Source organism: Zootoca vivipara, chromosome 16 (assembly GCF_965207765.1).
Source record: "Zootoca vivipara chromosome 16, rZooViv2.hap1.1, whole genome shotgun sequence".
NCBI classification, from domain to species: Eukaryota; Metazoa; Chordata; class Lepidosauria; order Squamata; family Lacertidae; genus Zootoca; species Zootoca vivipara.
Genome location: NC_142599.1, coordinates 17,991,784 through 18,016,902, shown reverse-complemented (window position 1 = coordinate 18,016,902; position 25,119 = coordinate 17,991,784). Strand labels below are relative to the sequence as shown.

The 25,119-nt window shown below is 46.9% G+C and overlaps 1 protein-coding gene across 11 annotated transcripts in view; it reads left to right on the top strand.

Moving 5' to 3' along the window:
- The first annotated feature begins 9,850 nt into the window (after positions 1-9,850).
- Positions 9,851-25,119, top strand: part of SMTN (smoothelin) — an 83,910-nt gene continuing 68,641 nt past the window's right edge. For 7 of the 11 annotated variants that reach the window (XM_088659816.1, XM_088659815.1, XM_088659817.1 and 4 more), the window contains exons 1-2: positions 9,851-9,970; positions 11,637-11,833. In XM_088659816.1, coding sequence (XP_088515942.1) covers positions 11,783-11,833 — 51 coding nt within the window. In that variant the 5' untranslated portion in view covers positions 9,851-9,970; positions 11,637-11,782. Of the gene's footprint in view, positions 9,971-11,636; positions 11,834-25,119 lie in introns of those variants that run through there. The other 4 variants (XM_060269543.2, XM_088659814.1, XM_060269542.2 and 1 more) reach the window with 1 other exon arrangement.

Sequence of the window (25,119 nt, the reverse complement as noted above, 5' to 3'; positions counted from 1 at the left end):
ATTTTGCAGAGCTACACGGCCCTAGAATTAAGTGGATCCTTGACCCAGGAAGAGTCCAGGTATCCTGGCAAGCAGACAAAGTTTAAGCGTCTCCTGCCCACCAAATAACAGAGACCAAACCAGGACGTGCGAAGCAAGGCACTTTTATTTTTGCTGTTGCAACAGGGTCCTTCCTCTCACACAGGAGAACAAGGAAGGAACCCCAAACAAAGATGTCTTGCCCTTAAAAAGAGATTTGAAATTGGTTTCAGCCCACCCCCCAGAAGCATCATCCATATGTCACAGAAGGGGTGTAGCCCAAGACCCCCCCTCCCTAGATTCATCATAGGTACATCATGAAAGGGGAGGTCTGGTGGCAGTAATCTGAGCACCCTGGACCCTGCCCCCTGCCCCCAGAACCTAATCAACAAAATTGAGAGATATTTACATTTCCCTGTTTCCCAGCCAAGTTAATCACACCCTTTTGTCTGGCAGTCAGGTATCAGGATGCCAGGGATTATCACTTTAATTCCTGAGACAATGAGAAGGTTCCCCCCACCCCCCTTCTTCCTTGCAGAGGAACACCTGGTCAGAGAGAGTCAAAATGGTGTCAGTCAGGCCTGTTTTCCTGTGCTGCTTCAGACATGTTTCTGTACATTCATGTACATGTTTTATGAACAATTATTATATATATATATATGACCTCAAAATTCTTATAACACGGGAAACAAGTCATTATCAAGTGTGGTTTTTGTTTTTTTTTAAGTTTTTATTTATACTTTTCAAATTTATGCATTTCATTAATGTTACAATCATTTTCACATTTCAAAGTGACTTCCTTCCCCCTCTTTCTGCGGTTCTGTAAATTCATTATTTTAATATCTGCTGCATATCCAAATTTGTTTACTTTGCTCATTTATTCATCTACAGTACTTTAAATATACACTCTTATGAAACTGCAAGCTATTACAATAATCCTGCCAATGTTTTTATCTGTTTGCAATTTATCTGTAAATATTCAACAAACCATTTCCATTCTTTTATAAAAGGTTTGTTATCTTGATTTCTTATTCTTCTGGTAAGTTTTGCCATTTCTGCATATTCCATACGTTTTTGTATCCGTTCTTCCTTTGCTGGGACTTCTGCTTCTTTCCATTTTGGGGCAGGTAACATTATTGCTGCTGTAGTCGCATACATGGAATAGATTTCTATACAATTTCGGTAGTTCTGTCCCTATAATTCCCATTGTCATTAGCAAGTGTTATAGTACAGTTGAAGTACACAATTGGTTCCGGAAGTCTGTACTTAACCTGAAGCGTACTTAACCTGAAGCGAACTTTCCCATTGAAAGTAATGGAAAGTGGATTAATCTGTTCCAGACGGGTCTGCAGAGTACTCAACCTGAAGCGTACTTAACCCGAGGTATGACTGTATTTATTTCCATTCTAGATGGCCATGATAAGAACTTCTGTTTAACTTTAGGAAAATGGGCTCCTCAGTTTGCTTTTTCCTACTCCCTCCCCGTCCCTTTTTTAAAAATGTGTGTTGCGTTTTTAGGCTGAAAGTCCCATAGGCCCATTATGGGGCTACAGGACAGGCCCTGTGGCCCACACAGCGGTACTGCCAGAAGGCTGGTACCATTGCCTCCCACCCCCACCCCCCGCCTCAGGGGATCTGCAGCTGAGGCAGTTGTCAAAACTCCTCAGGACATAATGTCTTCTTTTAAAAACAAAATTTTTATACATTCACATCATTTTCAAATTTTGCACTCCTGGAATTACTTGGATCCCTCGGAACCCCCCCCCCTTTCCTAATTTCCCCGTATTTTTTTGAATCTAATTACAGTACATTTTGATAAACCATTTTCTCTCTCCCCCCTTTAACTAATATTACATTATACGTGTTACAATAACACTGCTAACATTCTGAGGTATACACAGTGGTTTTAAAGATATTCTATAAACTTTTCCCACTCTTGACTGAATTTCTTGTCATTTTGGTGCCTGATCCTGATCTTTGCCATTTCGGCATAGTCCATCATCTTGGTTATCCATTCTTCTTTAGTTGAGTCTTTCTCTTCCTTCCACTTCTGGGCAAGCAGCATTCTTGCGGCTGTTGCATAGCTGCCAAGTTTTCGCTTTTCTCGCGAGGAAGCCTATTCAGCATAAGGGAAAATCCCTGTAAAAAAGGGATAACTTGGCAGCTATGGGCTGTTGTTGCATACATAAATAGTCTTTTAAAAATACTTTTGGTATTTCATCTCCTGTTAGCCCTAGTAAAAAGGCTTCTGGTTTTTTTAAATAAAAGTTATCCTAAACATTTTTAAAATTCATTTTGAATAATTTCCCAGAAGTCTTTTCCTATTTTACATGTCCACCACATGTGGTAAAAGTACCTTCTTTATCTTTAAAGAAGGTACTTTTAATGTTTAAATGTTTTTATACATTTTTGTTTTTATACATTTTTATACTTTAAATGTTTTTATACATTTTTGCTAGTTTTACTGGGGTCAAATACCAACGGTACATCATTTCCATGTAGTTTTCTTTCAACGTACAACAAGCTGTAAATTTTAAATACTCTTTCCACAACTTTCCCCATAAATTAAAAGATATTTTTGTAACCCACATGTTTTGCCCAAAGTGTATCATTACAGCTTTAACTTTAGTGCCCCATTCTAACAGTAGCTTATACATTTTCGATAATAATTTCTCATTATTCTCCAATAATTCTTTTTTGAACCTTGAAAATTATTTCAGGGCGTAATGTCCTCTTTATCAGGTCATTTTCCTTGGCACATGGCTGCTTCCGGCCTTGGTAACTGGCCCCAGACTTCCTCTCTAACCCCAGTGCTATCTCATCACAACACAACCTTTGGGGAGGGGTGTGCGTGTGTGCGCGCATGCCGGTGATTTATTGCCCCATATCTGATTGTTCCACAATGGTTGTTCCTCTCCATTTCATGTTGGTTTAGAGATCTGGTTGTCACAAGCCAAGGCACAACCGCTAAAAGAAGGTGACAGAGGTCAACACAAGCACCTCAGAAGAGCCTGATGAGCCAGGCCAACGGCCCATCTAGCAGAATTCGAGCAGGATTCGAGCACAAGAGCACTCTTCCTTCCTGTGGTTTCTAGCAAATGGTATTCAGGACATGGGTGACACTGTGGTCTAAACCACTGAGCATCTTGGGCTTGCCGATCAGAAGGTTGGCAGTTCAAATCCCCGTGAGCTCCCGTTGCTCTGTCCCAGCTCCTGCCAACCTAGCAATTCAAAAGCACACCAGTGCAAGTAGATAAATAGGTACCGCTGCAGCGGAAAGGTAAATGCCGTTTCCATGCGCTCTGGTTTCCGTCACGGTGTTCCGTTGCGCCAGAAGCGGTTTAATCCTGCTGGCCACAGGACCCGGAAAGCCGTCTGTGGACGAACACCAGTTCCCTCAGCCTGAAAGTGAGATGAGCGCCGCAGCCCCATAGTCGCCTTTGACTGGACCTAATAGTCCAGGGGGGCCTTTACCTTTACCTATTCAGGAACCATTGTGGAGGCAGAGCCTTGCCATTGTAGTTAATGGCCATTGGTAGCTTTTACCTCTATGAATTTAAGCTGGTAGCCATCCCTACTCAATGTCCAGACAGCGGAGCTCAAGAGTGGCTTAACAATCTGGGAATTGTAGCTCCGTGAAGGGGAATGGGTGCCTCCTAACCACTTATAAGAAACTAAAGTTCACACAATTCTTTCCGGGGAAGCCATGACTGTTTAAAGTGGTATCATAGTGCTATAAATATATGGTGTGGATGTGACCTATGAAACAATAATGAAACTTTTGACCAATGCAGACCTTATAACTCCCATACTAAGCCAGTGGTTCTCCCCCTCACCCACACTTGCTTAAGATTTTGTAGTTCTGTGAGGCACAAACTGCTCTTCCCAGAATTCTTTGCAGTAAGCCATGTGCTTCAAACGGATGACATGCAATAAGCAGATGCTGTCAGCTATTTGTGATAAAAATATATGCCGTACATGAATAGTCGAAGATAAATCTTTTTAACCTGTCAGGTTGGCAACAGTTGAACAACAAGTATTATTTACAAAACCCTCCAAACAGTGTCTGCACAAAGTCCCCAAGCCTCTCACATTCACAGTCAAGGCAGAACTCTGTCTGTCTATCTATCTATCTATCTAATCATCATCTTATTTATGATTTTCAGCTTTATACATGTCACTAATTTTACAATCATTTTAACATTTCAAAAATTGACTTCCTCCCCCCTTTCTGTGGTTCCTTAAATTTATTTTTAATCTTTTCCGCGTATCCAAATTAACTTAATTTGCTCATTTATTCATCTACTTTAAATATATACTCTTACAAAACTGCATCTTATTACAATAATCCTGCCAATGTTCTTATCTGTTTACAGTTTGTTTGTAAATATTTCATAAACCATTTCCATTCTTTTATAAAAAGTTTGTTATCTTGCTTTCTTATTTTGCCAGTAAGTTTTGCAATTTCTGCATATTCCATACCTATTTGTATCCATTCTTCTTTTGCTTCTTTCCATTTTTGGGCAAGTAACATTCTTGCCCACAGTCAAGGTAGAACTTAACAGAATAACCAACCAATGGCCACTTCCTTTCCCAAATACCATTTATCCTTTGTGAAATACATTTCCAAGGAAATTACATCACAAATACTAACAGACGCCTCTCCTGGTTTGTTTGTTTTTTGCAGTGAGAAGCAGCAACTGGGAAGCCCCCTCCTTCCCGCCATTCCTCTCTCACATTCCGAGTTGAATGCCTGAGTTCCTAGTCCTCATCAGATCCTGTTGCTCGTCATGGCTGACATCTCGTTGAGGAAAGAAACTCCTGCAGCCTCCATCCAGTGAGGACATTGGCTCTGGTGGACGCAAGCCCCATCCTGCCATTTCGGGCAGCGCAGGGGCTGAGCCACCGTGTCACTCCCAGGAGAGACGCGTGGCTCGGACGCGCTGCAGGCCAGGCCCTGCGGTAAGTGCCTCCCCTTGTGGTGTGTCATTTTGTCACCTCCCTCAACGATGACACCCGGGGCAGGCCACCCCCCCTCCTACGCTCCTGGGTGGAGACAGAGGATGTTTGAAGGAAGAGAACAGGCAATGGTCTGCATCTTGTGCACCAAGCCAGAGAGATTTAAGGAAAATGGCTCTGCTGGGTGATTGTGATGATGAAGACACTTGAACTCAAGACGAAAGGGAGAAATGTGCTAAGAGGAAGGCATGTTTGGCAAACCCTCACCGTGATCAACTCCTGCCTGGAAACCTATGTCCCCACTGTGGAAGGACGTGTGGATCCAGAATTGGGCTCCACAGTCACTTATGGACTCACTGTTAAAACTGTGTTCATGGAAGACAATTTTATTCGGCTACAAGTGATCACAGAAGAAGAAGGAGCGCGCTCGTTCATACGCACACACATAGGCAACACCACAAACCACACATTGAAAGCACATGGATCCCCCCCAAAAAAGAATCATGGGAACTGTAGCTTGTTATGGGTGCTGGGAACTGTAGCTCTGTAGCTGCGACTCGTGCACTGCAGGGGGTTTGGACTAGAGCAGCGTTTCTCAACCGGTGTTCCGCGGCACACTACTGTGCCGTGAGATGCTGGCTGGTGTGCCGCGACGAGAAGGGCGATTTGCATTGTCACATCGCTGACCCACCAGAAAGGAAGCCGGCCAGGTCATGACGCGAGGCGAGCGCCCGCGTCGTGACCCGGCTGGCTTCCTTTCCGGCGCGTCAGTGTTATATCTTGGCGGCCGCCAGGCACGTGACAATGCAAATGGCCATTCTCGCCGCCGCATGTCGCGGCAAAATTTAGAGTCGGCATCCAGCCGGAGGCCAGAGAGGGCGCCGCCGCCGCCTGGGGAGGAGGAGGCAGGCAGGAAAGGCTGCGCAGGGCTTCCCTTCGCCGGGCCAGAGCGGCGGCGGCTGCCTGGGGCGGCTGGGAGGGAGGCACCGGCAGCTGCACGCCCGTGTCTGCCCGCCTGGGGTCTGTGTGTGCCGTCTAACGTGTCCCCGCTCGCTCCGCAGGCTCTGCGCCTGGTGGGTCCGCCTGGCTACCGCGCAGCAGTTCTTCAGTGGCATGCTTTACGTCTCCCCTCCAAACTAAACTAAATATAGGGCGGCACAGAGTTGGTGTGCTGCGGGATTTTTTTTCATAGAACAAGTGTGCCGTGGCCCAAAAAAGGTTGAGAAACACTGGACAAGAGGACCTTTGGGGCTCCCCTGGAACTCTACAATTCTATTATTCTATGTGGGGAAACTACAGTTCCCGGGATGATTGGGCGAAAGGCATGTGCTTTAAATGTGTTGTGCATACGTAGCTTTTGGCAGGGATGGCTCCTCGATCTTGCCTCACGGGGAGGGAACAGACGTGCAAAACCCAGTATCTATGACCAGTGTACTTAAGCATGGCTACCAGGCAGCGCTGAAATGTGCCAGACATATAGCAAATAGCTGCTGGGACCCTTAAGCCTAAGGTAACTAAATCCCAGACAATTACATTTGCTTGTTTGTGGCAGAGCCGCCCTTAATCCTTCTTCATTGTCAGCAGTACAATGGCTAGGACCAAGCACGGACTCCCTAGCTGTCTGAGATGCCTGCTGCTGTTCCAGGGTCCCCTGTCATCAATTGTTAAGTTGTTGTTTTTTTAAAAAAGAAAAAGAACTGGAGGCACCTTAGAGCTCATATAGCCCACCCCCCTGCCAATTTCTTACTATTTAACAAAATTTGAATATTGCTGGGTTGTCACAAAAAAAGCCCTCAAAGCTGCATACAAGAAATTAAAATGATCGGTAAAAACAGTGAAAACCGAGCAGCTGAAAACATAGAAAAAGCACATTAAATCCCTATCCGTCCCAGGTCTGTTCGTTCAGTAGATTTCTTGCCAGTGGTGTGGGTCACGAATTGGGGTGAGAGTTCAAAGAACACACAGCGTGTGTAGAAAACAGTCCTGAGCACTCTGCTTTTTGGGGGGCCTCATTAACTGTGAACCCCAACATTTGGGAACCCCATGTTTGATGTATCAATTTCTCGGTTTGTGGGGCGCTACAAAACGTGGGGGTGTTTTGCGGCAAAACAACTTCAAAACTTTGGCACAGGTTTGGAGGGGATCCCTAATTTGGGGGTTTGTAGGTTTTTTGTTTTTTTAAATAATTTTTATTTTATTTTACAAGTGTAAAGTTATAACAATACCAAGTACATGTTCATGTTTAGAGATTTCTCTGAATCTCCAGACTTCCCACCATCCCCTCCCTAGGTCCTATTGTCAACATCAGGCATCCCCAAACTGCGGCACTCTATATGTTTTAGCCTACAACTCCCATGATCCCTAGCTAACAGGACCGGTTGTCAGGGATGATGGGAATTGTAGTCCAAAACATTTGGAGGGCCGAAGTTTGGGGATGCCTGGTCAACATTTTCAAGTGCATAATATTCCATCGTCCATGTTTCATATCTTAATGTTTTCATTTGTTTTACAGTGGTCTCCTAAATAAATTATAAATCTTTCCCATTCTTTCTTGAAGTTTTTGTCTTCTTGGTTCCGGTCAGCCTTCCGGTCAGTTTTGCCATTTCGGCATATTCCAATTGGGGCCCGCAGTTAATTTTACTTGCTTTGGGAGTTTGCCCTGCTACCCCAGTGTGGCTTACATGACAAAAAACTGCACATGGGATTGGGAGACATGAGTGCTGGCTGGGATTCCTCTGAAAACCTGAGAAGAGGCTGCTGCATCAGGCAAATGTCCCAACTAGTCCAGCATCCTGTTCTCACAGTAACCAGCCAGATGCCTATAGGAAACCCGCAAACAGGACCTGAGCACAAGAGCCCTCTCCTCTCCTGTCGTTTCCAGTAACTGGTATTTAGAAGCATTTACTGCTCTGACAGTGGAGGCAGAGCATAGCCAGTATGGCTGGTAACCATTGATAGACTTGTCCTCCATGAATTGGTGCAATCTTCTCCCCCCCCCCACCCCTTTTTTGCAAACTTAGAAGAAAATAATCTCAGAACAAAGGCATGAAATATCAAACCAGAGATAAAAGTCCCCCCCCAAGAGACATCAGCGATACGTTCCATACTTTTGATATACAGTGGTACCTCGTAGCACCTTAAAGACCAACTACCGGTAAGTTTTTATTTTGGTATGAGCTTTCGTGTGCATGCACACTTCGTCAGATACACAACAGAATCTGTTTCAGTGTATCTGACGAAGTGTGCATGCACACGAAAGCTCATACCAAAATATAAACTTAGTTGGTCTTTAAGGTGCTACTGAAGGAATTTTTTTATTTTGCTTCGACTCAGACCAACATGGCTACTTACCTGTAACTAGAAGTGGTACCTCGTGTTACAGATGCTTCAGGTTACAGACGCTTCAGGTTACAGACGCCGCTAACCCAGAAATAGAAATAGTTAAGAACTTTGCTTCAGGATGAGAATGGCGCGGTGACAGCGGGAGGCCCCATTAGCTAAAGTGGTACCTCAGGTTAAGAACAGTTTCGGGTTAAAAACGGACCTCCAGAACGAATTAAGTTCTTAACCACTGTACCACTGCAATGGGAATGATGAAAGCCTAAAAAACAAAAACATCCATTTATATGGATAATATCCCTTATTTTCCAGTGTCTGGAAAGCTCAGTTGGTTAGAGCATGGTGCTGATAACACCAAGGTTGCAGGTTCAATCCCTGTACGGGGCAGCTACGTATTCCTACTAGATGAACCTCAGGGTCCTTTCCAACTATGATTCTATGACAGTGGTGTCCAAGCTTTTTTCAAAGAGGGCCAGATTTGATGAAGTGAAGGGCCATGAGGGGTGACCAAAGTTGTTGACCTTTTTTTTAGGATTGAAGCTGTTGAGGTTTTTTTACCCCAGGAAATAAAGTGCCACAGGGGCCAGATTGAACCGACCGGATTAAGCCCCCGAAATGGACTTTGGACATGCCTGTTCTATGATATCCACACAGCCATTTATAGGCTTTTCAGGTTGTCCAAATTGGTGCCCATTACTAGCTCCTGCGGGAGTGAGTTCCATGGTTTGACTATGTGCTGTGTGAAGAAGTCCTTTACCTCTGCCCGCCCGTAAATTCTTGAGGACTGAGGTGTTGTTGTGGTGGAAACACTCTCTCAGGTTCGCACCGCTCCAACCTGCACTACAGCGACAATAATGCTGTCCTACTTTGCAGGGCTGTTGTCATAGCTGCCAAGTTATCCCTTTTTTTAAGGGATTTTCCCTTATGCTGAATAGGCTTCCTCGCGAGAAAAGGGAAAACTTGCCAGCTATGCAGGCTGTTGTTGAGGGGGCTGCCTTAAAAGATATTTGAATGCTTTTAAAAAGCTGCTAGTCATGAATGGGAATACTTAGTTGATTTGATGCTTGCTTATTGCTCTTCCAACAAAATTAACAACCGATAGCAAAAAATAACATATACGTAGAACCTCTACTTATACAGTAAATGACATTCCCATCATCAGTATAACATTATTATAATTTGGAGAGGAAATATATGCAAAAAGCAAATAAACAATTAAGGCAATTCAACAATAAGATACAATAACTCTAAGCAGCTTGTCAGAAATTAGCTTTCTCTTAAAAAACGTCGTTCAAGCCTGTCGTTCAAGCCTGTGGAACTCCCGGAGTGCCACCTTGAACTACAACCCCCAGCATGCCAAGCGGGGAAGGCGGGCTTACAGGCATAGGAAGGCGTGGCCACCCAATTGAATTGAGCCAATAGCGCAAGGCGGAGAGCAGTTACGCGAGCGGTCGGAGCCAGATCCGACCTGCGATTGGTCCATTCGAGAAAATCGGGGCGGGGCATTGAAGGAGGAGGCTGGGATTTGGCAGCGCGGCACGGGTTGCTGGCTCAGAAGTGCTTTGAGAGCCGGAGGGACCGGATCTGTATCGGGATTTGAAAAGTGCATAGGGGAAGAGTTTGGCTCCTGCATGGCTCTGCCGGTTCTGCCGAGGTGCGTGCCTTGTTCTTGGTTGTGTGTGTGTGTGGGGGGGAGGGAAGCAAATAGTTAATCCGGATTAATGTGAGCGGGGGGGGGGGAGAGTGAATGGCTAATCCGGATTGGGAAGGGTGTGTTGCCAACCTAAAGTGGGTCTTTATTGAGAGGGAGAGAAATCAACGGGTTAACTGGATTCGGGAACCGCAGTGGACTAGATCCGGATTGCAGAGGATGTGTGAGGCTAGTAGATCCGGATTGAAGAGGATGTGTGTCCCAAATCTGGACGGCGCGTCTGATTTGTCGTCGATAATCCTGAAAATGGGTGCGCAATTTGGACAACGGTTTCAGAAAAGCTTACACATTTAAGCGCTACTAAAGAGATGTGGTGTATGTGCGTGTGCAATGAAATACCTTAATCTAGATTAAATGGGGTTTCTCACCCAACACCTCCCTCCTATATGTACTTGCTATTAACTTCGTGTGTTGCTGCCCTTTCCTGACACCTGGTTTTGGGCCCCTGAAGTGTGTGTGGAGTGTGTGTGTGGACATCGGTTGGCACTGATCTGGGAGCTGCAGAAAGATTTAAAAGTTAGCATTCACTTGCTTTTTCACTATTTTAATAGTCACCGTGCCATAACCATGTGGACCTTCTATCTCTCGATCTATTGAGCCTTGATGGTTTCTTGAAAGACCTTGCATAACTGCACCTTAATCTGCATGTGGGCTATGCCCCCATCTTTCCCACGGATACTTTTAAAAATAATGACTTAAATCAATATACACTGTATATTATTTACTGTCTTTTGACAGCTCTGGATAATATAACTCTGGGTCAGCCTGCTCGATCCTCTCAACAACCCTGCGAGGTAGGCTTGTGTAGAGGATGCAACATATCAAAGGGAGTCTGATGTCTGAGTAGGCACCCAAAGCCTCTTTTTCCTGGTCCAAATCAGTTCCCATTCATTTCTTATCAGCCCTGTGTTACCTCGTGTGTCTGGAGATATATAATATCTCTCTGTGTGTGTCAGTGATTACACCACCCCGGTAAGTATGCTGCCTGGCCGTTTGTCACTCCCAATTAAAATGAAGCAATTTATTGTGAGTAGTCAGTTGCGCCGACTTCTGCGAGGCTTATTATTCCTGAGTCAGCCCTTTTCTCTCTCTCTCCCCCCCCAAATATATATATAAACTGTTGGGTGTCTGGGTGGGCAAGATGCTAGCTGGCCCGCTGCCTTTGTGGCGCGTTTGGAATCGGTATGCGTCTGAGCTGGGTGGAAAGCTTTTTCTCCCTGATGAGTTGAGAAACTCTGGCGCTCTGCTTGAGGCTCCTTGCCTGGCCAAACTCTTGGAAAACGGAGTTGAGAGACAGGGAGAGGTCTCTCTCTCTCTCTCAGTCTGGGGTTCTGTGTCTTGAGGGACTCATCAGAGTTTCCTGGAAGCCAGTTGGCCGGTGTGTGTGTATATGAGAGAGAGAGAGATCTACGGTGATCTCCGCCAGGGCTGGCGTTCAGACGGTCTCCTTTTCCAGTTTGGGGATTAGCAGCCAGTGAATCTGGCTGCCATGACTCCTTTTGCCTTTCAACACCCTGTTTAATGACTCCGGGGGAAAGACCTCCCAATTATTATCTCTTTCACTGCCCCCCCCGCCCGCCTAACGCAGCTGTGGTTTGTTCTCTTCCAGAATTCCTCCTTCGAGCCGGCACTTCGGATGCTGAGCGGGCCACCCTCCCAGAGTTTGCAGACGGAAGCGGTGCCTTGAGACCACTGCGAGGGTCTTTTTTTTTGGTGGGGGGCAGAAGGTGGGAAGCTGGACGTTGACCGGGGGACATGTCGGAGGAGAGGCTGTTAAGCATGGACGAGGGGGCGCTCCGGAAATTGGTGAGTTTCTCCTGGGATGCCTGCGCTGTGGAAGGTGCCTGCAGATTACTGCAGAGGATGTAAGAAAGTTTTGCCTATCTATTGCTGGCTGCTGGTGGATTAAGAGCACCACTTCCACACTAGGGATTGTTAGGAGTGAATGAAACTGCCGATATAACACAGAGGTGTGCAAATCTATGGTGCAAGTGCATTGGGAGCACCGTGTACGGTTCTGGCCGCCTCATCTCAGAATGGGTATTGAAAACTTGGAAAGGGGCAGCTGAAATTATCAAGGGAGTGGAGCGACTCCCCTAGGGGCGGGGAAAGGTTGCAGTGTTTGTGACTTTTTAGTTTAAAGATAAGGCAAAATGCGCTCGACTCCGGCTTGCGGGTTTCCCACAGGCATCTGGGTGGCCACTGTGAGAACAGGATGCTGGACTAGATGGGATACTGGTTTCATTCAGCACTGTTCTTCATGTGCTCTTAGAGTCCAGAGTGAAGCCAGGGGGCTTTAAAGAGTGCCTTCTCCACCCAGCACCCTTCTTGCTTCTCAGAGCCTGGAAGGTTTGCAGATCTTTGATGCAAGAACAACGGAGGGTTTTTTTTTGTGTGCGTTTGTCTTTCACCATGGAAGTCCAGGTGGTGTATTTTGGGGCCTCCAGGTAGTCTTCTGTCCATGCACAGGCTAGAGTGTTTGGAAGCACCTGCTTTGCAGGCAGAAAGTCACAGGTCCAATCCTTGGCATCTCCAGGTAGGGCTTGGAACATCCTGTGGCTAAAACCCTGGACAGGTGCTGCCAGTCAGTGCAGACAATACTGAACTAGATGGACTCAGTGGTCTGATGCATTGCATTGAAGGTCTCTGGCTCAGTGACAGAGCATCTGCTTTGCATGCAAAAGGTTCCAGGTTCATTATCTATAGAGTTTCCAGGCAGGGCTGGGGCTGTTCTGTTCTGGAAGCCTCAGAGAGCTGCTGCCAGTTAGTGTAGACAATACGGAGCTAGATGGATCAATGTTCTTAGATTTGTCTAATGTTGGCAATAATGTGTTCTTCCACCATGAAATGGGAGAAAAAATAGTACTACTACTAGGAATAATTTTATTATTTATATGTCACCCATTTGACTGGATTGCCCCCAGTCTAAGTAATACTCAGAATAGGAGATCCAGTAAAATGAATGGGCAATAGTTCAGCGGGTTTTTTATGAATACAATAAAACTTGGATATTATTATTATAAGATTATTACTTTTAAAAATCCTTAATGAAGGCTCGCAGGATGGTTTGCCTTGCTTTCAGGCTTAGAATCTTGACTGTACACGGCGCAAAAGGAAAATGGACTGGGGGGGGGCAGAGGAAATAGTAAGCAGAGTCTGGTACAAGTTCTCATGACCACCTGAAGTGAAAAAGCTCAAGGTGAGACACCACCAAAAGGTGCTGGTTTCCCTGTTGCATCAATGGAGTGGTCGTGCATCCCTTCTCTTTCTTCCTTGGTTTATCCTGATGGAGTGGCTATTGCTGCCAGGTGACAGCTGATGGAGGGAGGAGCCCGGCTTCTCTGCAGAGCTGGTAGTGGCCCATATAAATGAGCTCACATTTGAAAATTTGAGACCATCGTATACCAAGTCAGTCCATCAGTCCCATCTAACCCAGTACTGCCTACACTGACCAGCAGCAACTCTACGGCCGCTTTCCTCAACCTGGTGTCCTCTAGATGTTTTGGACTGCAATTCCCATCAGTCTCAGCTGATGTCATGGGTGCAGAATTCTGCACCTGCCAAGGGAGCTTATTGAGTGCACCATGCTTCCAAATATGCACAGAAGAAGGGGCCAATCCTGACCTCTGTTTAGAAATTGTAAGCCACCGGACGAGGGCTGGGAAGGAAAGGCAAGGAGCAGGCTCCTTGCAGACGAACTCAGCTTGCCAATACAGTGGTACCTCAGTTTAAGTACACAGTTGGTTCTGGAAGTCTGTATTTAAACTGAAGCGTACTTAACCTGAAACAAAGTTTCCTATTGAAAGTAATGGGAAGTGCATTAATCCATTCGAGACGGGTCCGCAGAGTATTCAACCTGAAGCGTACTTAACCCTTAGCTGCCAAGTATCCTGTTTTTTGTGGGAAACCCCCGGATTTTAATCCGTTTCCCGCTGTTCTCCCGAATGGAGAAAAATCCCGGAAATCCCCCAGATTTCCTACCTGCCAGGGAGCCTCCATTTTGGGTGCCACTCTTCCCATGTGTGGGCACCGGAAATCGGGCAGAGCGGCACCGGAAGCCGCTTCTACGCATGCCCAGCTGCCATCTTGGTGCTGGGCATGCATAGAAGCGACTTCTGGTGCCGCTCTGCCCGATTTCTGGTGCCCACACATGGGAAGAGCGGCCCCGGAAGTTGCTTCTACGCAACTTCCGGTGCCGCACCGCTGCTGATCCCGCATTTTTCAGCGGGAGACTTGGCAGGTATGACTTAACCCGAAGTATGAGTGTAATTGGTTCTGGAAGTCCGTACTTAACCTGAAGCGAACTTTCCCATTGAAAGTAATGGAAAGTGGATTAATCCATTCCAGACGGGTCCGCGGAGTGCTTAAACTGAAAGTACTCAAACCGAAGCGTACTTAAACCGAGGTATGACTGTAATAGACTTGAAATGCAACATGGACTCTGGTAAGCCCAGCTCCAGCCTGGTGCCCTCTATATACAGTTATCCCATAACTAACACACATTTAACTTGTGCACATTCAGCTTTACACGCGTGGCAACTTAAAAAAATAATAATTAAAAAGGGGGTGTAAAGAGGACATGCATCTGGGCTGTGTGTGTGTGTGTGTGTGTAAACTTGGGTACTCCCTACCGCTATTCATCTCAATGTGTTTCAATTATACCTGATTTTGGCTTTAGGTGTGATCCCCGAAATGTAACCTTGGGCAAGTTGAGGGCTTGCTGTATTGCTGGGCTGTGGTTCCCATCAGCCCCTGCTTCATATGGCTGGGGCTGATGGGAGTTGTAGTCTAACAACATTGCCAGGCTATGTTCTGCCTCCACGATGGCTGTGTTCTGCTTCCAACTGAATGCATGTTGCTGGGAATCCCAAGTGAGGAGACTGCTGCTGCTGCTGCGGTGCTCAGATCCTGCTTTTAGGCGTCGTATCTGGCTAGGGTCGCTGTGAGAACGGGATGCTGCACTAAACAGGCCTCTGGCCTGATCCAGGAGGACTCTTTCAGGCTGGGGAAGTAGAACCCTCTTAGGCAACAGGAATCCGTTGGTTTTATGGCCGGCACGTGACGTTCTTTCCTCTCGTAAAAGTTTGCCAGTTTTGCATCTTCTGTAGGTGTCCTTCGCCTGCCAAACCAGGCGGGTGCCTGGCACCCTTTGAAAATGAGCCGTCCCTGAGCCCATTTTGACTCACCTGGTCCCTGGAGCCGTTGGCCTCGAAATGAGCCGATGAGCTTTACAAGGGCTCTTTGTGTGCCTTCCAGATCATCTTCTCTCTCTCTCTCTCTCTCCTTCTTTCACTGTGCCAAATTCCGTTTCTAGTGCCCTTCCCTTCCCAGGAGGGGATGTACATCATTCAGAGCTGGAGAAGGAGGTTGGAACCTCTCTCTCTCACTTTCTCCTGGAGAGACTTCTCCCTGTTGTACCTCTCCATCTCCCCACCCATCCCCTTTGGATAAGAGCTGTCTGGAGATTGTTTAGGGCTGAGCATCCCACCTGGAGAGGTGTTGGGTGGGTTGGGAGAGGCAGAGGCTGTTGGCTACTGCGCTAGTTCTAAAATAGTTGGCCTAGCTGTGTTTCTCAGCTGTTGTTGGATTACAACTCCCACCATCCCTGAGCACTGCCACTGCTAGTTGGGATGTTGGGAGGTGTAGTCCCAATGATTTGCCTTGCGGCACGCAGAAGCTCCAGGGTTCAATCCGTAGCGTCTTGAGGTAGCGCTGGGAAAAGACCCCCCCCCCCGCCTCTAACACCCTGGAGAGCTGCTGCTAGTCAGTGTAAACAACACTGAGGTGGAATCTTGAGCTCAGTGGAGCTTTGCATGCAGAAGGTCCCGGCTTCAATCCCCAGAGTGGTTTAACTGTCAGTCCCTCTTCCCAGGGGACTCTGGGAATTGTAGTTCTGTGAGGGAGAATAGGGGGAGTCTCCTGACCACTCTCAGCACCCTTAACAAACTACAGCTCCCAGGATTCTTTGGGGAAAGCCATTCCTGTTTCTAAAGTGCTTTGAATGAATCCTAGAATTGTAGAATGGAAGGGACCCTGTGGGTCATCTAGTCCAACCCCTGCATTGCAGGAATATGCAGCTGTCCCATACGGGGATCAAACCTTGGCATAATCAGCACCACGCTCTAACTAACTGAGCTGTTTCCTCAATGAATAGTGTAATGTGGCTGAAGAGCAGTTATTCTGGGTTTAATGGTATGGTTGGAGGCTACCTCCCCAAGCAGTTGCATGTTGATGTTCCCTGCAATAGACTCTTCCTTCGCAGCCCCCACAAACTTGCCTCTATCTGGGTTCTATGGCTCCGTCTTGTACCACCTCAAAACTTAGTGCAAGTAGTGTCAGGGCTGAGCGTGAGCTGTGAACCCCAGCTTCAAATCTCACGTCATCTGTGCTGGAGGTAGCCCTTTGTCCTCGCAGCTCTGTCCAATCTGTAATTTTATTATTCTTTAATTATTCTTCATTGAATTTATATATAGTGGTACCTTGGTTCTTGAACGGCTTGGCTCCCGAACAAATCGGCTCCTGGACGCCGCAAACCCAGAGTAAGTGTTCCGGTTTGCGAACGTTTTTCAGAAGCCGAACGTCCAACTCAACTTCCGCTTGAGTGCAGGAAGCTCCTGCAGCCAATTGGAAGCTGCACCTTGGTTTTTGTAGGGTTTCGGGAGTCGAACGGACTCCCAGAATGGATTACGTTTGAGAACCAAGGTACCACTGTACCGCCCTATACCCAGAGGTCTCAGGGAAGAATATGGAAAGAATAACAGCATCCTACCTTATAGGATCATTGTATTACTACTACTACTACTACGTTTATATCCCACTTTTCCTACAAGGAGCTCAAGGTGGTGAACATGATCCCCCACCTCTCCATTTTATCATCACAACAACCCTGCTATGTAGGTTATTCCGAGAGACGGTGGCTGGCCCAAGGTCACCCAATGAGCTTCCTGACTGAGTGGGGATTCGAACACTGTTCTCCCAGGGCCTAGTAGTCCAATGCTCTAAATGTCAACTATTTACAAGGCACTTGGGGACACTTGAGCTGGGCATTTACAAATGCCAAATCGTGCCGCCTTATAGTTCACGCCATCCTTTTCCTACCTTGAGGTACGCTTCGTCCCATTGCCTGCTCTGAGCACCTTGGGCTGTTTATGCGCTGGCCGCCGGTTTGCCCAGAGGCAGGTGACCGGCACACCGTGTCCTTGTGTTTTCTGCTATCTCCCATTCTTCTTATTTGTTTGCACAAGAGTTGTTCTGTTTGTCCGTTTTGCTGCTACGGAGAGTCGTGGCAGATACCGACTTCGCGGGCGAAAAAAGCCTGTTCTGTGAGATGCTTAAAAATACAACCTGCTAGCTTGATTTATCCTACAGCCCGAGTGCCAAAGAAGCTTTTGCCTAGAGGCCCCTTAAAAACTTGGTGACGTGCATATAATGCCAGGTTTCGGTTAACCAACAACCCTCGCTTGGCCCCCCCCCCTTCCTGCCATAACAAGATTAGTTTGCCTCAAGCTGGGAACACACTGTGATCAGGACCTGTGCTAATTCTCAGCTGTCTTCTCCCATCGTGTAAACGTACTACCTTCTGGGATGGTGCAAAGAAAGTGCTGTTTCAAAGAAAATTGCTCTGTGGTTGCCAGTCCATTGACCAGAGGATGTGTGATTCTCAGGCTCCATCCCTAGGCTTTGCAAGCCTTTCTTCTGCACAGGTTTACTCAAGAGTTGGCCGTATGTAAGACAAACCTTCTCCATCAAGCCAAATGACCCTTTTGGTCCAGGATTTTCTGCTCGCAGTGACCCACCAAGATACCTATGGGAAACCAGCAAGCAAGATCTGAGCACAATCTCCAGCTGTTTCCAGCAAACTGGTCTTCAAAAGCATTACTGCTTCCAGCTTATGGAGACAGCATAGCCATTGTGGCTTGACAGCCTTCGTGGATTTGTCAAAACCTCTTTTATTTTTTTTGAAATCATTTTTATTGGTTTTACAAATGCAAAGCACAAATAAACAGATTTTTTTAAATATATATATATATAAAGAGATTCTCTGAATCTCGAGACTCCCCCCCCCTCCTCTCCATGGGGGCTCGTTTTAAACATTTACTACTGACCCAGGTGGCGCTGTGGTTAAACCACTGAGCCTAGGGCTTGCTGTTCAGAAGGTTGGCGGTTCGAATCCCTGTGATGGGGTGAGCTCCCGTTGCTTGGTCCCAGCTCCTGCCAACCTAGCAGTTCGAAAGCACGTCAAAGTGCAAGTAGATAAATAGGGACCACTCCGGCGGGAAGGTAAACGGCGTTTCCGTGTGCTGCTCTGGTTCACCAGAAGCGGCTTTGCCATGCTGGCCATATGACCTGGAAGCTGTACGCCGGCTCCCTTGGCCAATAATGCGAGATGAGCGCGCAACCCCAGAGTCGGACACGACTGGACCTAATGGTCAGGGGTCCCTTTACCTTTTTATTATACATTTATCTTTTTATAACTGCCCACTGATGGATAAAATCAGATTAATTCTCAAAAAATGTTTGGTCAGGGGTCCCTTTACCCCTTTACCTTTACTGCATATTCACCCATACTCCAATTTTTATATCAAACCATGGTAATTTTTACACTGCAGGTGAAATCAAAACCTCGCTTTTGTTTCCATCTGCTTACAGTGGTCTCCTAAGTAACTTATACATTTTCCCCATTCTTTTATAAAGTTTTTGTCCTCTTGGTTTCTGAGTTTTCCAGGCAGTTTTTCATGTAAGGAGCAACAGCCGCCCGGATGCTACTAGCCCAGAGATGGAAAGAAGATAAAGTCCCTACCCAGAGAAGAATGGCAAACCAAGCTGAGGGACTATGCTGAGATGGCAAAACTGACGGTCAAAACCCCTTTTAAAGCCATCACTGTCTCCTGTGGGAGGGAGTTCCACAGTCTCTGTGCTGTGTGAAGGAGGACTTTCTATCCAGAATATCCAGCTTCCTTGGATGTCTCTACCAGTTCTAGTGTTAACGAGGGCAGGAGAAAACCTTTTCTATATCCACTCTGCACACCGTGCATAATTGTGTATAAACATCTCCTCTTATTTGCCTTTTTTTCCAAACTAAAAAAACCACGAAATGCTGCAACCTTTCTTCATCTGGGAGTCGCTCCGCCTCTTTGATCATTTTGGTTGCCCTTTTCTGAATGTTTTCCAGCTCTAAAATATCATCTTTGAGCTGAGGCGATGAGGGCTGACAATCGGAGGCAAGATCAAGACCTGTTTTTTTCCTAAGAGGCTGGAGGCAGAGTTCGAAATTAGCCAGGTGCCAGGCGCATTTTGCGACCGGCATGGGTCCAACTGCGACCGCGTGGAGATCTCTGGGTGCCAGGTTGGCAACTAGGGAAAGCAGAATGTCACTTAGAGAAGGATCTGAAATATTTTCCTTTGTTTTATTCTGGATTGTTATATTGGATGTTTCAATGTGTCGTCAGCCGCTTTGAGATTTGTTCTTTAAAATATAAAGTGGTATGGAAACGAAAACAATACGCAGCATCCCATTCAGCTCAGCTCTTTCTTTTTAGAACCATAAGGACTAGAATCCTAATTTCTTTTGAGGGTAAAGGATGTAGATCTGTGAAACAGCGCCAGCCTTTCAAACAAGGTCCCCACATTCAAGCCTCAATATCACAGGATCCTATTCCTGGGCAACCTGTTTCTCTGTGGCTGAGGGAGTGTCCCTGGTTGCTGATTTGCTGCTGGGCCACATTCAAGGTACCTCTGCTAATTCACAAAGCCCTAAATACATTGAGCCCAAAGTCCCTTAGAGACCTGATTCCTTATGCTCCACCTCTGTCCCCGAGATCCTCTGATGGGACACTTTCACTGCTCCCCCACGTGGCCCCTGCAGTTTGGCTGCCCTTCACCAGGAACTGAGCCGGTGGCAGGCCTTGCCCTGTGGAACTCCCTGCCAGTAGAGGTTCAGCAGGAACCATCACGTGACTTTTGAAAACTTGGTTTAGACTGGACTTTGCAACATGATCTTTTTCTTTTAATCGAATCAGTCTTTGTTTTGTTGATGATGGTTGTTTATGGTTTTTACCGATCGCTCTATGTTTTGTGAGCTCCCGTTGCTCGGTCCCAGCTCCTGCCAACCAAGCAGTTCGAAAGCACGTCAAAGTGCAAGTAGATAAATAGGTACCGCTACAGCGGGAAGGTAAATGGTGTTTCCGTGCGCTGCTCTGGTTCACCAGAAGCGGCTTTGTCATGCTAGCCACACGACCTGGAAGCTGTACGCCAATAACGCGAGATGAGCGCCACAACCCCAGAGTCGTCCGCGACTGGACCTAATGGTCAGGGGTCCCTTTACCTTTACCTATTTTTGTCGATTTTATCTGTACGTTGGAGTCCACCTTGCTATATTATGAATCTGTAAATAAATGGATTAACTTAAGGAGATAGATTTAAACTGGGCCTAAGTCGTACGGCATCTGCCTTGTGCATAGAAGATCTCTGGTTCAGTCCTTCGCGTCTCCAGGTAGGTGTGGGAATGTCCTGGAGGAGATGTATCCTTGACATGACCCAGCAGGGATGTTTCCGTAGGCTGACAACTCTGAGGCTGTGTGTGATTGGCTGGAGAATGAGAACAGGTGCGCTGGGGCGGCTGCTTTTTCAGGAAGTCGGGCAGAGAGGTGTGCCTGGGATCCGGCGTTGGCCACCTGCTCCTCTGTGCCCTTCCCGGCAGGCACACAATATTATTTGCAGAATGAGATGATGGGCTGTGGTGCCAGCAGGCTGCCCTGTGGAGGAGACTCCCTGTAGGGATGTGAATAGATGCTAGGATATATTTGAAACAAAATAAAAAAAGTTCCTTCCAAGGTACGACTGTATATATATTCTGGGTCGCTGATGAGATGAAGAGAATAAATCGTGAATTGTTGGTTTTGACTGCACTTTAAATATCCCACCCTCCCTCTCCCCGACAAGGCCCAACAGGGCCTGTTTTTGGGTTCAGTTGAAAATGTAAAGCCTAGAGATGGGAAGGCCTGGAACCCCCCCCCCCCGAAAAATAGGGGGGAGGGAGAAATCCAGGTTTTCCCCCACTCCCCCCCATTTTTCCGTTTTTTCCCCAGGCCTTCCCATCTCTAGAAGCCTGCTCCAGAGGGCTCTCGTTCTGTTTGGATGGTCACACATGAAGCAGAATTGCGGAATCGCAGGCCTGCGTGTGCTAACCTACCTGCTTGCTCTTATGTCTTGATCAGCAGCCTCATAGCTGGTCGTCTTTTGGGTATTTCAAGAGACGAAACAAAAAACAGTGTGGCTTTGAAACCAGTGGCTGATTCAAAATTACATCTCCTTGTTGTAAAGCGTAGACTTAAGACCTGCTCCTTCAGACTCAGGAACTACTGTGCAAAAAATTTTTTATATCATAGAATCACAGAGTTGGAAGGGATACCCTGAGGATCATCTAGTCCAACCCCCTGCAAGGCAGGAATATGCAGCTGTCCCATACGGGGATCGAACCTGCAACCTTGGCATTATCAGCACCCACACTTTAACCAAATGAGTTATCCAGGCACCTTAAGAGGTGCCCGGATGCATAACAAACAGACCAGCTTCCCCAGATCTTCCCTTCTGTTCCAGAACAGCCTTGAACCCAGACTCTGTTGCCGAAATAGTATAATGGAATATGATGTTTGATTCAGTTTTCAGTTTAAAAATGGAAAACTCTGGTTCTAGTCCTCATTAAGAAGTGTACCGGTACATTCCAAGGAGCTCTGTTGTTCAGCTTCTGTTTCTACAGTGCTTGACTGTCATATGGGTTAGCTGTCGTTTTACAGCAAAGGAGGGTTCAAGAACCAATTGTTTCCTGGAATGGCATGGAAGTTTTGCCAAGAATCGTCTTGTAGTTCCTCGGCTTCTTTCCCCCTAAATCTCCAGCACCCTTTAATTTTGGCTTAGTGTATTGGGGTTGCCTATGGGGAAATCCTTGCTTGGTTCTGTGGCCTTTAAGGTATGTGCTGGGTAGCATCTCAGTATTTCTTCCCCCAGCCTAGCCCCTACCTCTCAGGGTTGTTGTGAGGACGAAATGGTGCTCTTAGTCGCTCTGTGCTCTGAAAACAGGCTTTCTCTAACCTTCTCGTAGGTCTTCGTGTTCAGCAGGTCAAAGATTTGGTCGGGTAGTTTTAAAGCATTACCTCAGCTCAACAAAAAACTTTAATCATCAACCAATCTGATACTTATGTTAGCTCCAAAAGTAAATAGTTACAACTCTTTTAGTGTGGAAACAATGAAATTGCCTTTTAAAAATGTAGCTGCTATAATTAGGATTATTACGACTCAATTTATAATGTGCCAACAATTTTGTGCAAAGTTTAAAAAGCAAGACAGTATATTAATTTAATCTACCTTTTTAAACAATGTTAGAGAAGATATAAATGAGAACGCTTTCCCTCTTGGCTCAAAAGCCCACATCTGCCTGAAGTTGCAAAATTAGTAAGAAAGAAGAGGAGGAAAATTAAACTGAAACAACACGTAGCTGTGTCTACTTAACGCAAAAAGCCAGTTTTTAAAGCCAATTTTAAAGCTGTAAGCCAGTTCCTTCAAAGCAGCACCGAAGCTTCATGGAATATGTTTACAATACTGTACGTGACAATTAGCCCTACCTGTTCTCAGTCGCAGTTCCCTTGGAGTGACCTGGGAGGCGAGTTCAAAAGCTGCCCTCCTTAAGCCACAGGTATAACATTATTTACTACATTTATATCTTGCTTTTCCGCCAATGAGCTCAAGGTGGTGTCTACCTGGTTCTAAAAAAGACTCGGTTAAAAGTCCACAGTCAGAAATTACTTTTCAGCAAATATTTTTATTCACAGGTTTTCAAAAAATGCAGGCAACAAACATTTAAGCAGATTCACAGTACAACTGTTGCAGTAGTGGACAACGTGAAGTCAAGGAGTTTACAGTTTTGCAGTGGAAATGATTTATTTGTTGCAAAATAACAGCCGAACAACATTGTTATTGATCCGTGCGGGTTTATTTATTTATTTTTTTTGCTATCCAGCCCCATGATGAAATTGCGGAGGGTTAGAATTCCCCTGCCCCACTGGGACCCCTGGCCTTTAAGTGGTGGTGGGGGGGCTTGGAGGGCTCTCCCTTGTTATTTTGATCCTGCTCTCTGTGAACCTTTGGAGACTGGAGGTTGGTCTTATTTCTTCACTCAGGCTAAGAGGGGATTAGCCCATATAAGGAGAAAACTATGCTCTTTCCTTCTCTATTTTTCCCCTTTCTCCCTTTCTCTTCCTTCTCTCTCCTCTGCTGCCCTTCAGCCAGGTTTCCTCCCCTCCCCACCTCTCTGCCCCGTCTTTACCCATCCTGTGCTTGCATTCCTCTGCCCCATTGCCGCCTCCATACATGCCCCCCTCCAAATACCAGCAAGTTTCCCCCTATAACTTTTTTTCCTGCCAATGCATTCCTGAGGGCTGGGCATGGAGGGGATTGTGTCTGCTCCAGCAAAGGGTGGGTGGAAAAAGGGGAAAGGGTTGGTGCGCAGCTGCAGTCCTTGGCAGATTCGGGATGAGTCAGCATCGCTGACTCTGACTGGCAGCAGCAGCAGCTCTCCAGGGTGTCAGGCAGGGGGTGTTCCTAGCCCTACCTAGAAATGCCGTTGGGAATGGGTCCAGGGAATCCTTCTACACCAGTACACGCAAAGCAGATACTTGGCTATCTGTTGGCCCATCTAGCTCAGTGTTGTCTGCACTGACTGGCAGCAGCTCTCCATGGTTGCAGGTGAAGGACATTTGCAGCCCTCCTCGGAGTTGCCAGGGATTTTACCTAGCACTTTATGCATGCAAGGCAGATAGATGCTCTAGCTGTGCCCCATTTACTGATTCAGACCATTGGTCCATGTAGCTCAGCACTGTCTACACCAGGGGTTGGCAAGGCTTACCTCGCCTGGGCCAGTTCACTCCAGCGGAGATCCCTCCGTGGGCCAGATCGTGCACGCACACCTGTGATTTCCGGCGTCTGCATCTGCTCAGATGCGATTTCTGGCGCTGCAGAAGCGAGTCCCTGCGCCACACTCGTTTAGCGCAGCGGGCGGGGACTCGCTGACCGGGGGCTTGGTTTGGGGGCGGCTTGTGGGCCGGTTAAATGACCCCCGTGGCTGCTTGTAGCCCATGGGCCTTAGATTGCCTACCCCTGGTCTACACAGACTGGCAGCATCTGTCCAGGACTTCAAGCAAGGGCCCTACCTGGACATGCTGGGGATCAAAACTGGGACTGTCTACAGTATTATTGTTATTATTTATTTATTATTATTATTAATAATTATGCAAAGCAGATGCTCTGGCACTGAGCCACAGCCCTTCTTTCTGCTTCCTACCTAGCCAGGTAACAAGGCCAACCCCCAAGGGGTGGGGAGAGAACAGCTTAAGTCCCTTTTCAGCCAGGTGGGGTGCAAGATAAGGAATTCTGAGTTGTTACCTGTTTGGTTCTCCTCCCTCCCTCCACCTTGCTTGGGGCTCACCTGTTCACCCAGCTAGTTGGCGAAGGGAAGACCGACTGGCACACCTGCACAAGCTGCTTCCCGGAACTCGCATGCCACTGCTTTGGCTGGCACAGGGCAAGGTGCTGGCTGGGTGCCACCTGTCCTCGGGTTGGCTGGTTTGAATGCCTCTTTTGTCTCCCGTTCACCTTGAATCAAGGGCCCCAGGTTGCAGCCGCCCCACCTTTGGGTGGGGAGGAGCAAATGTGGGGTGTGGCAGGCCACCTTTGCTTCCGGGAGGTGTCTCCCTGCAGAAGGGAATGAGGGTGGGTTAAGTTCCTGAAACACTTCCCCTCCCCCTTCCCATACTGCTAGTGGGGTGGATTATAGCATTTTTGTAGGCAGCTGGGTTTGGGCTTTTTCTATTCCAGGAGGGAGTGAATGGTTTTTATCATCAATATGTTAAATGATTATTTTTTAAAAAATATTGTTTTAATAAAAGACCGAGACTGGCCCAAGGTCATTCAGAGGGGTTTGTGGCTGAGTGGGGGATTCGAACCCTGGTCTTCGAAGCATACCCGTCAACTCCCGGATTGAAAAATCAGGGATCAGCAGCGACGCAGCACCGGAAGTCGCTTCTACGCATGTCCAGACA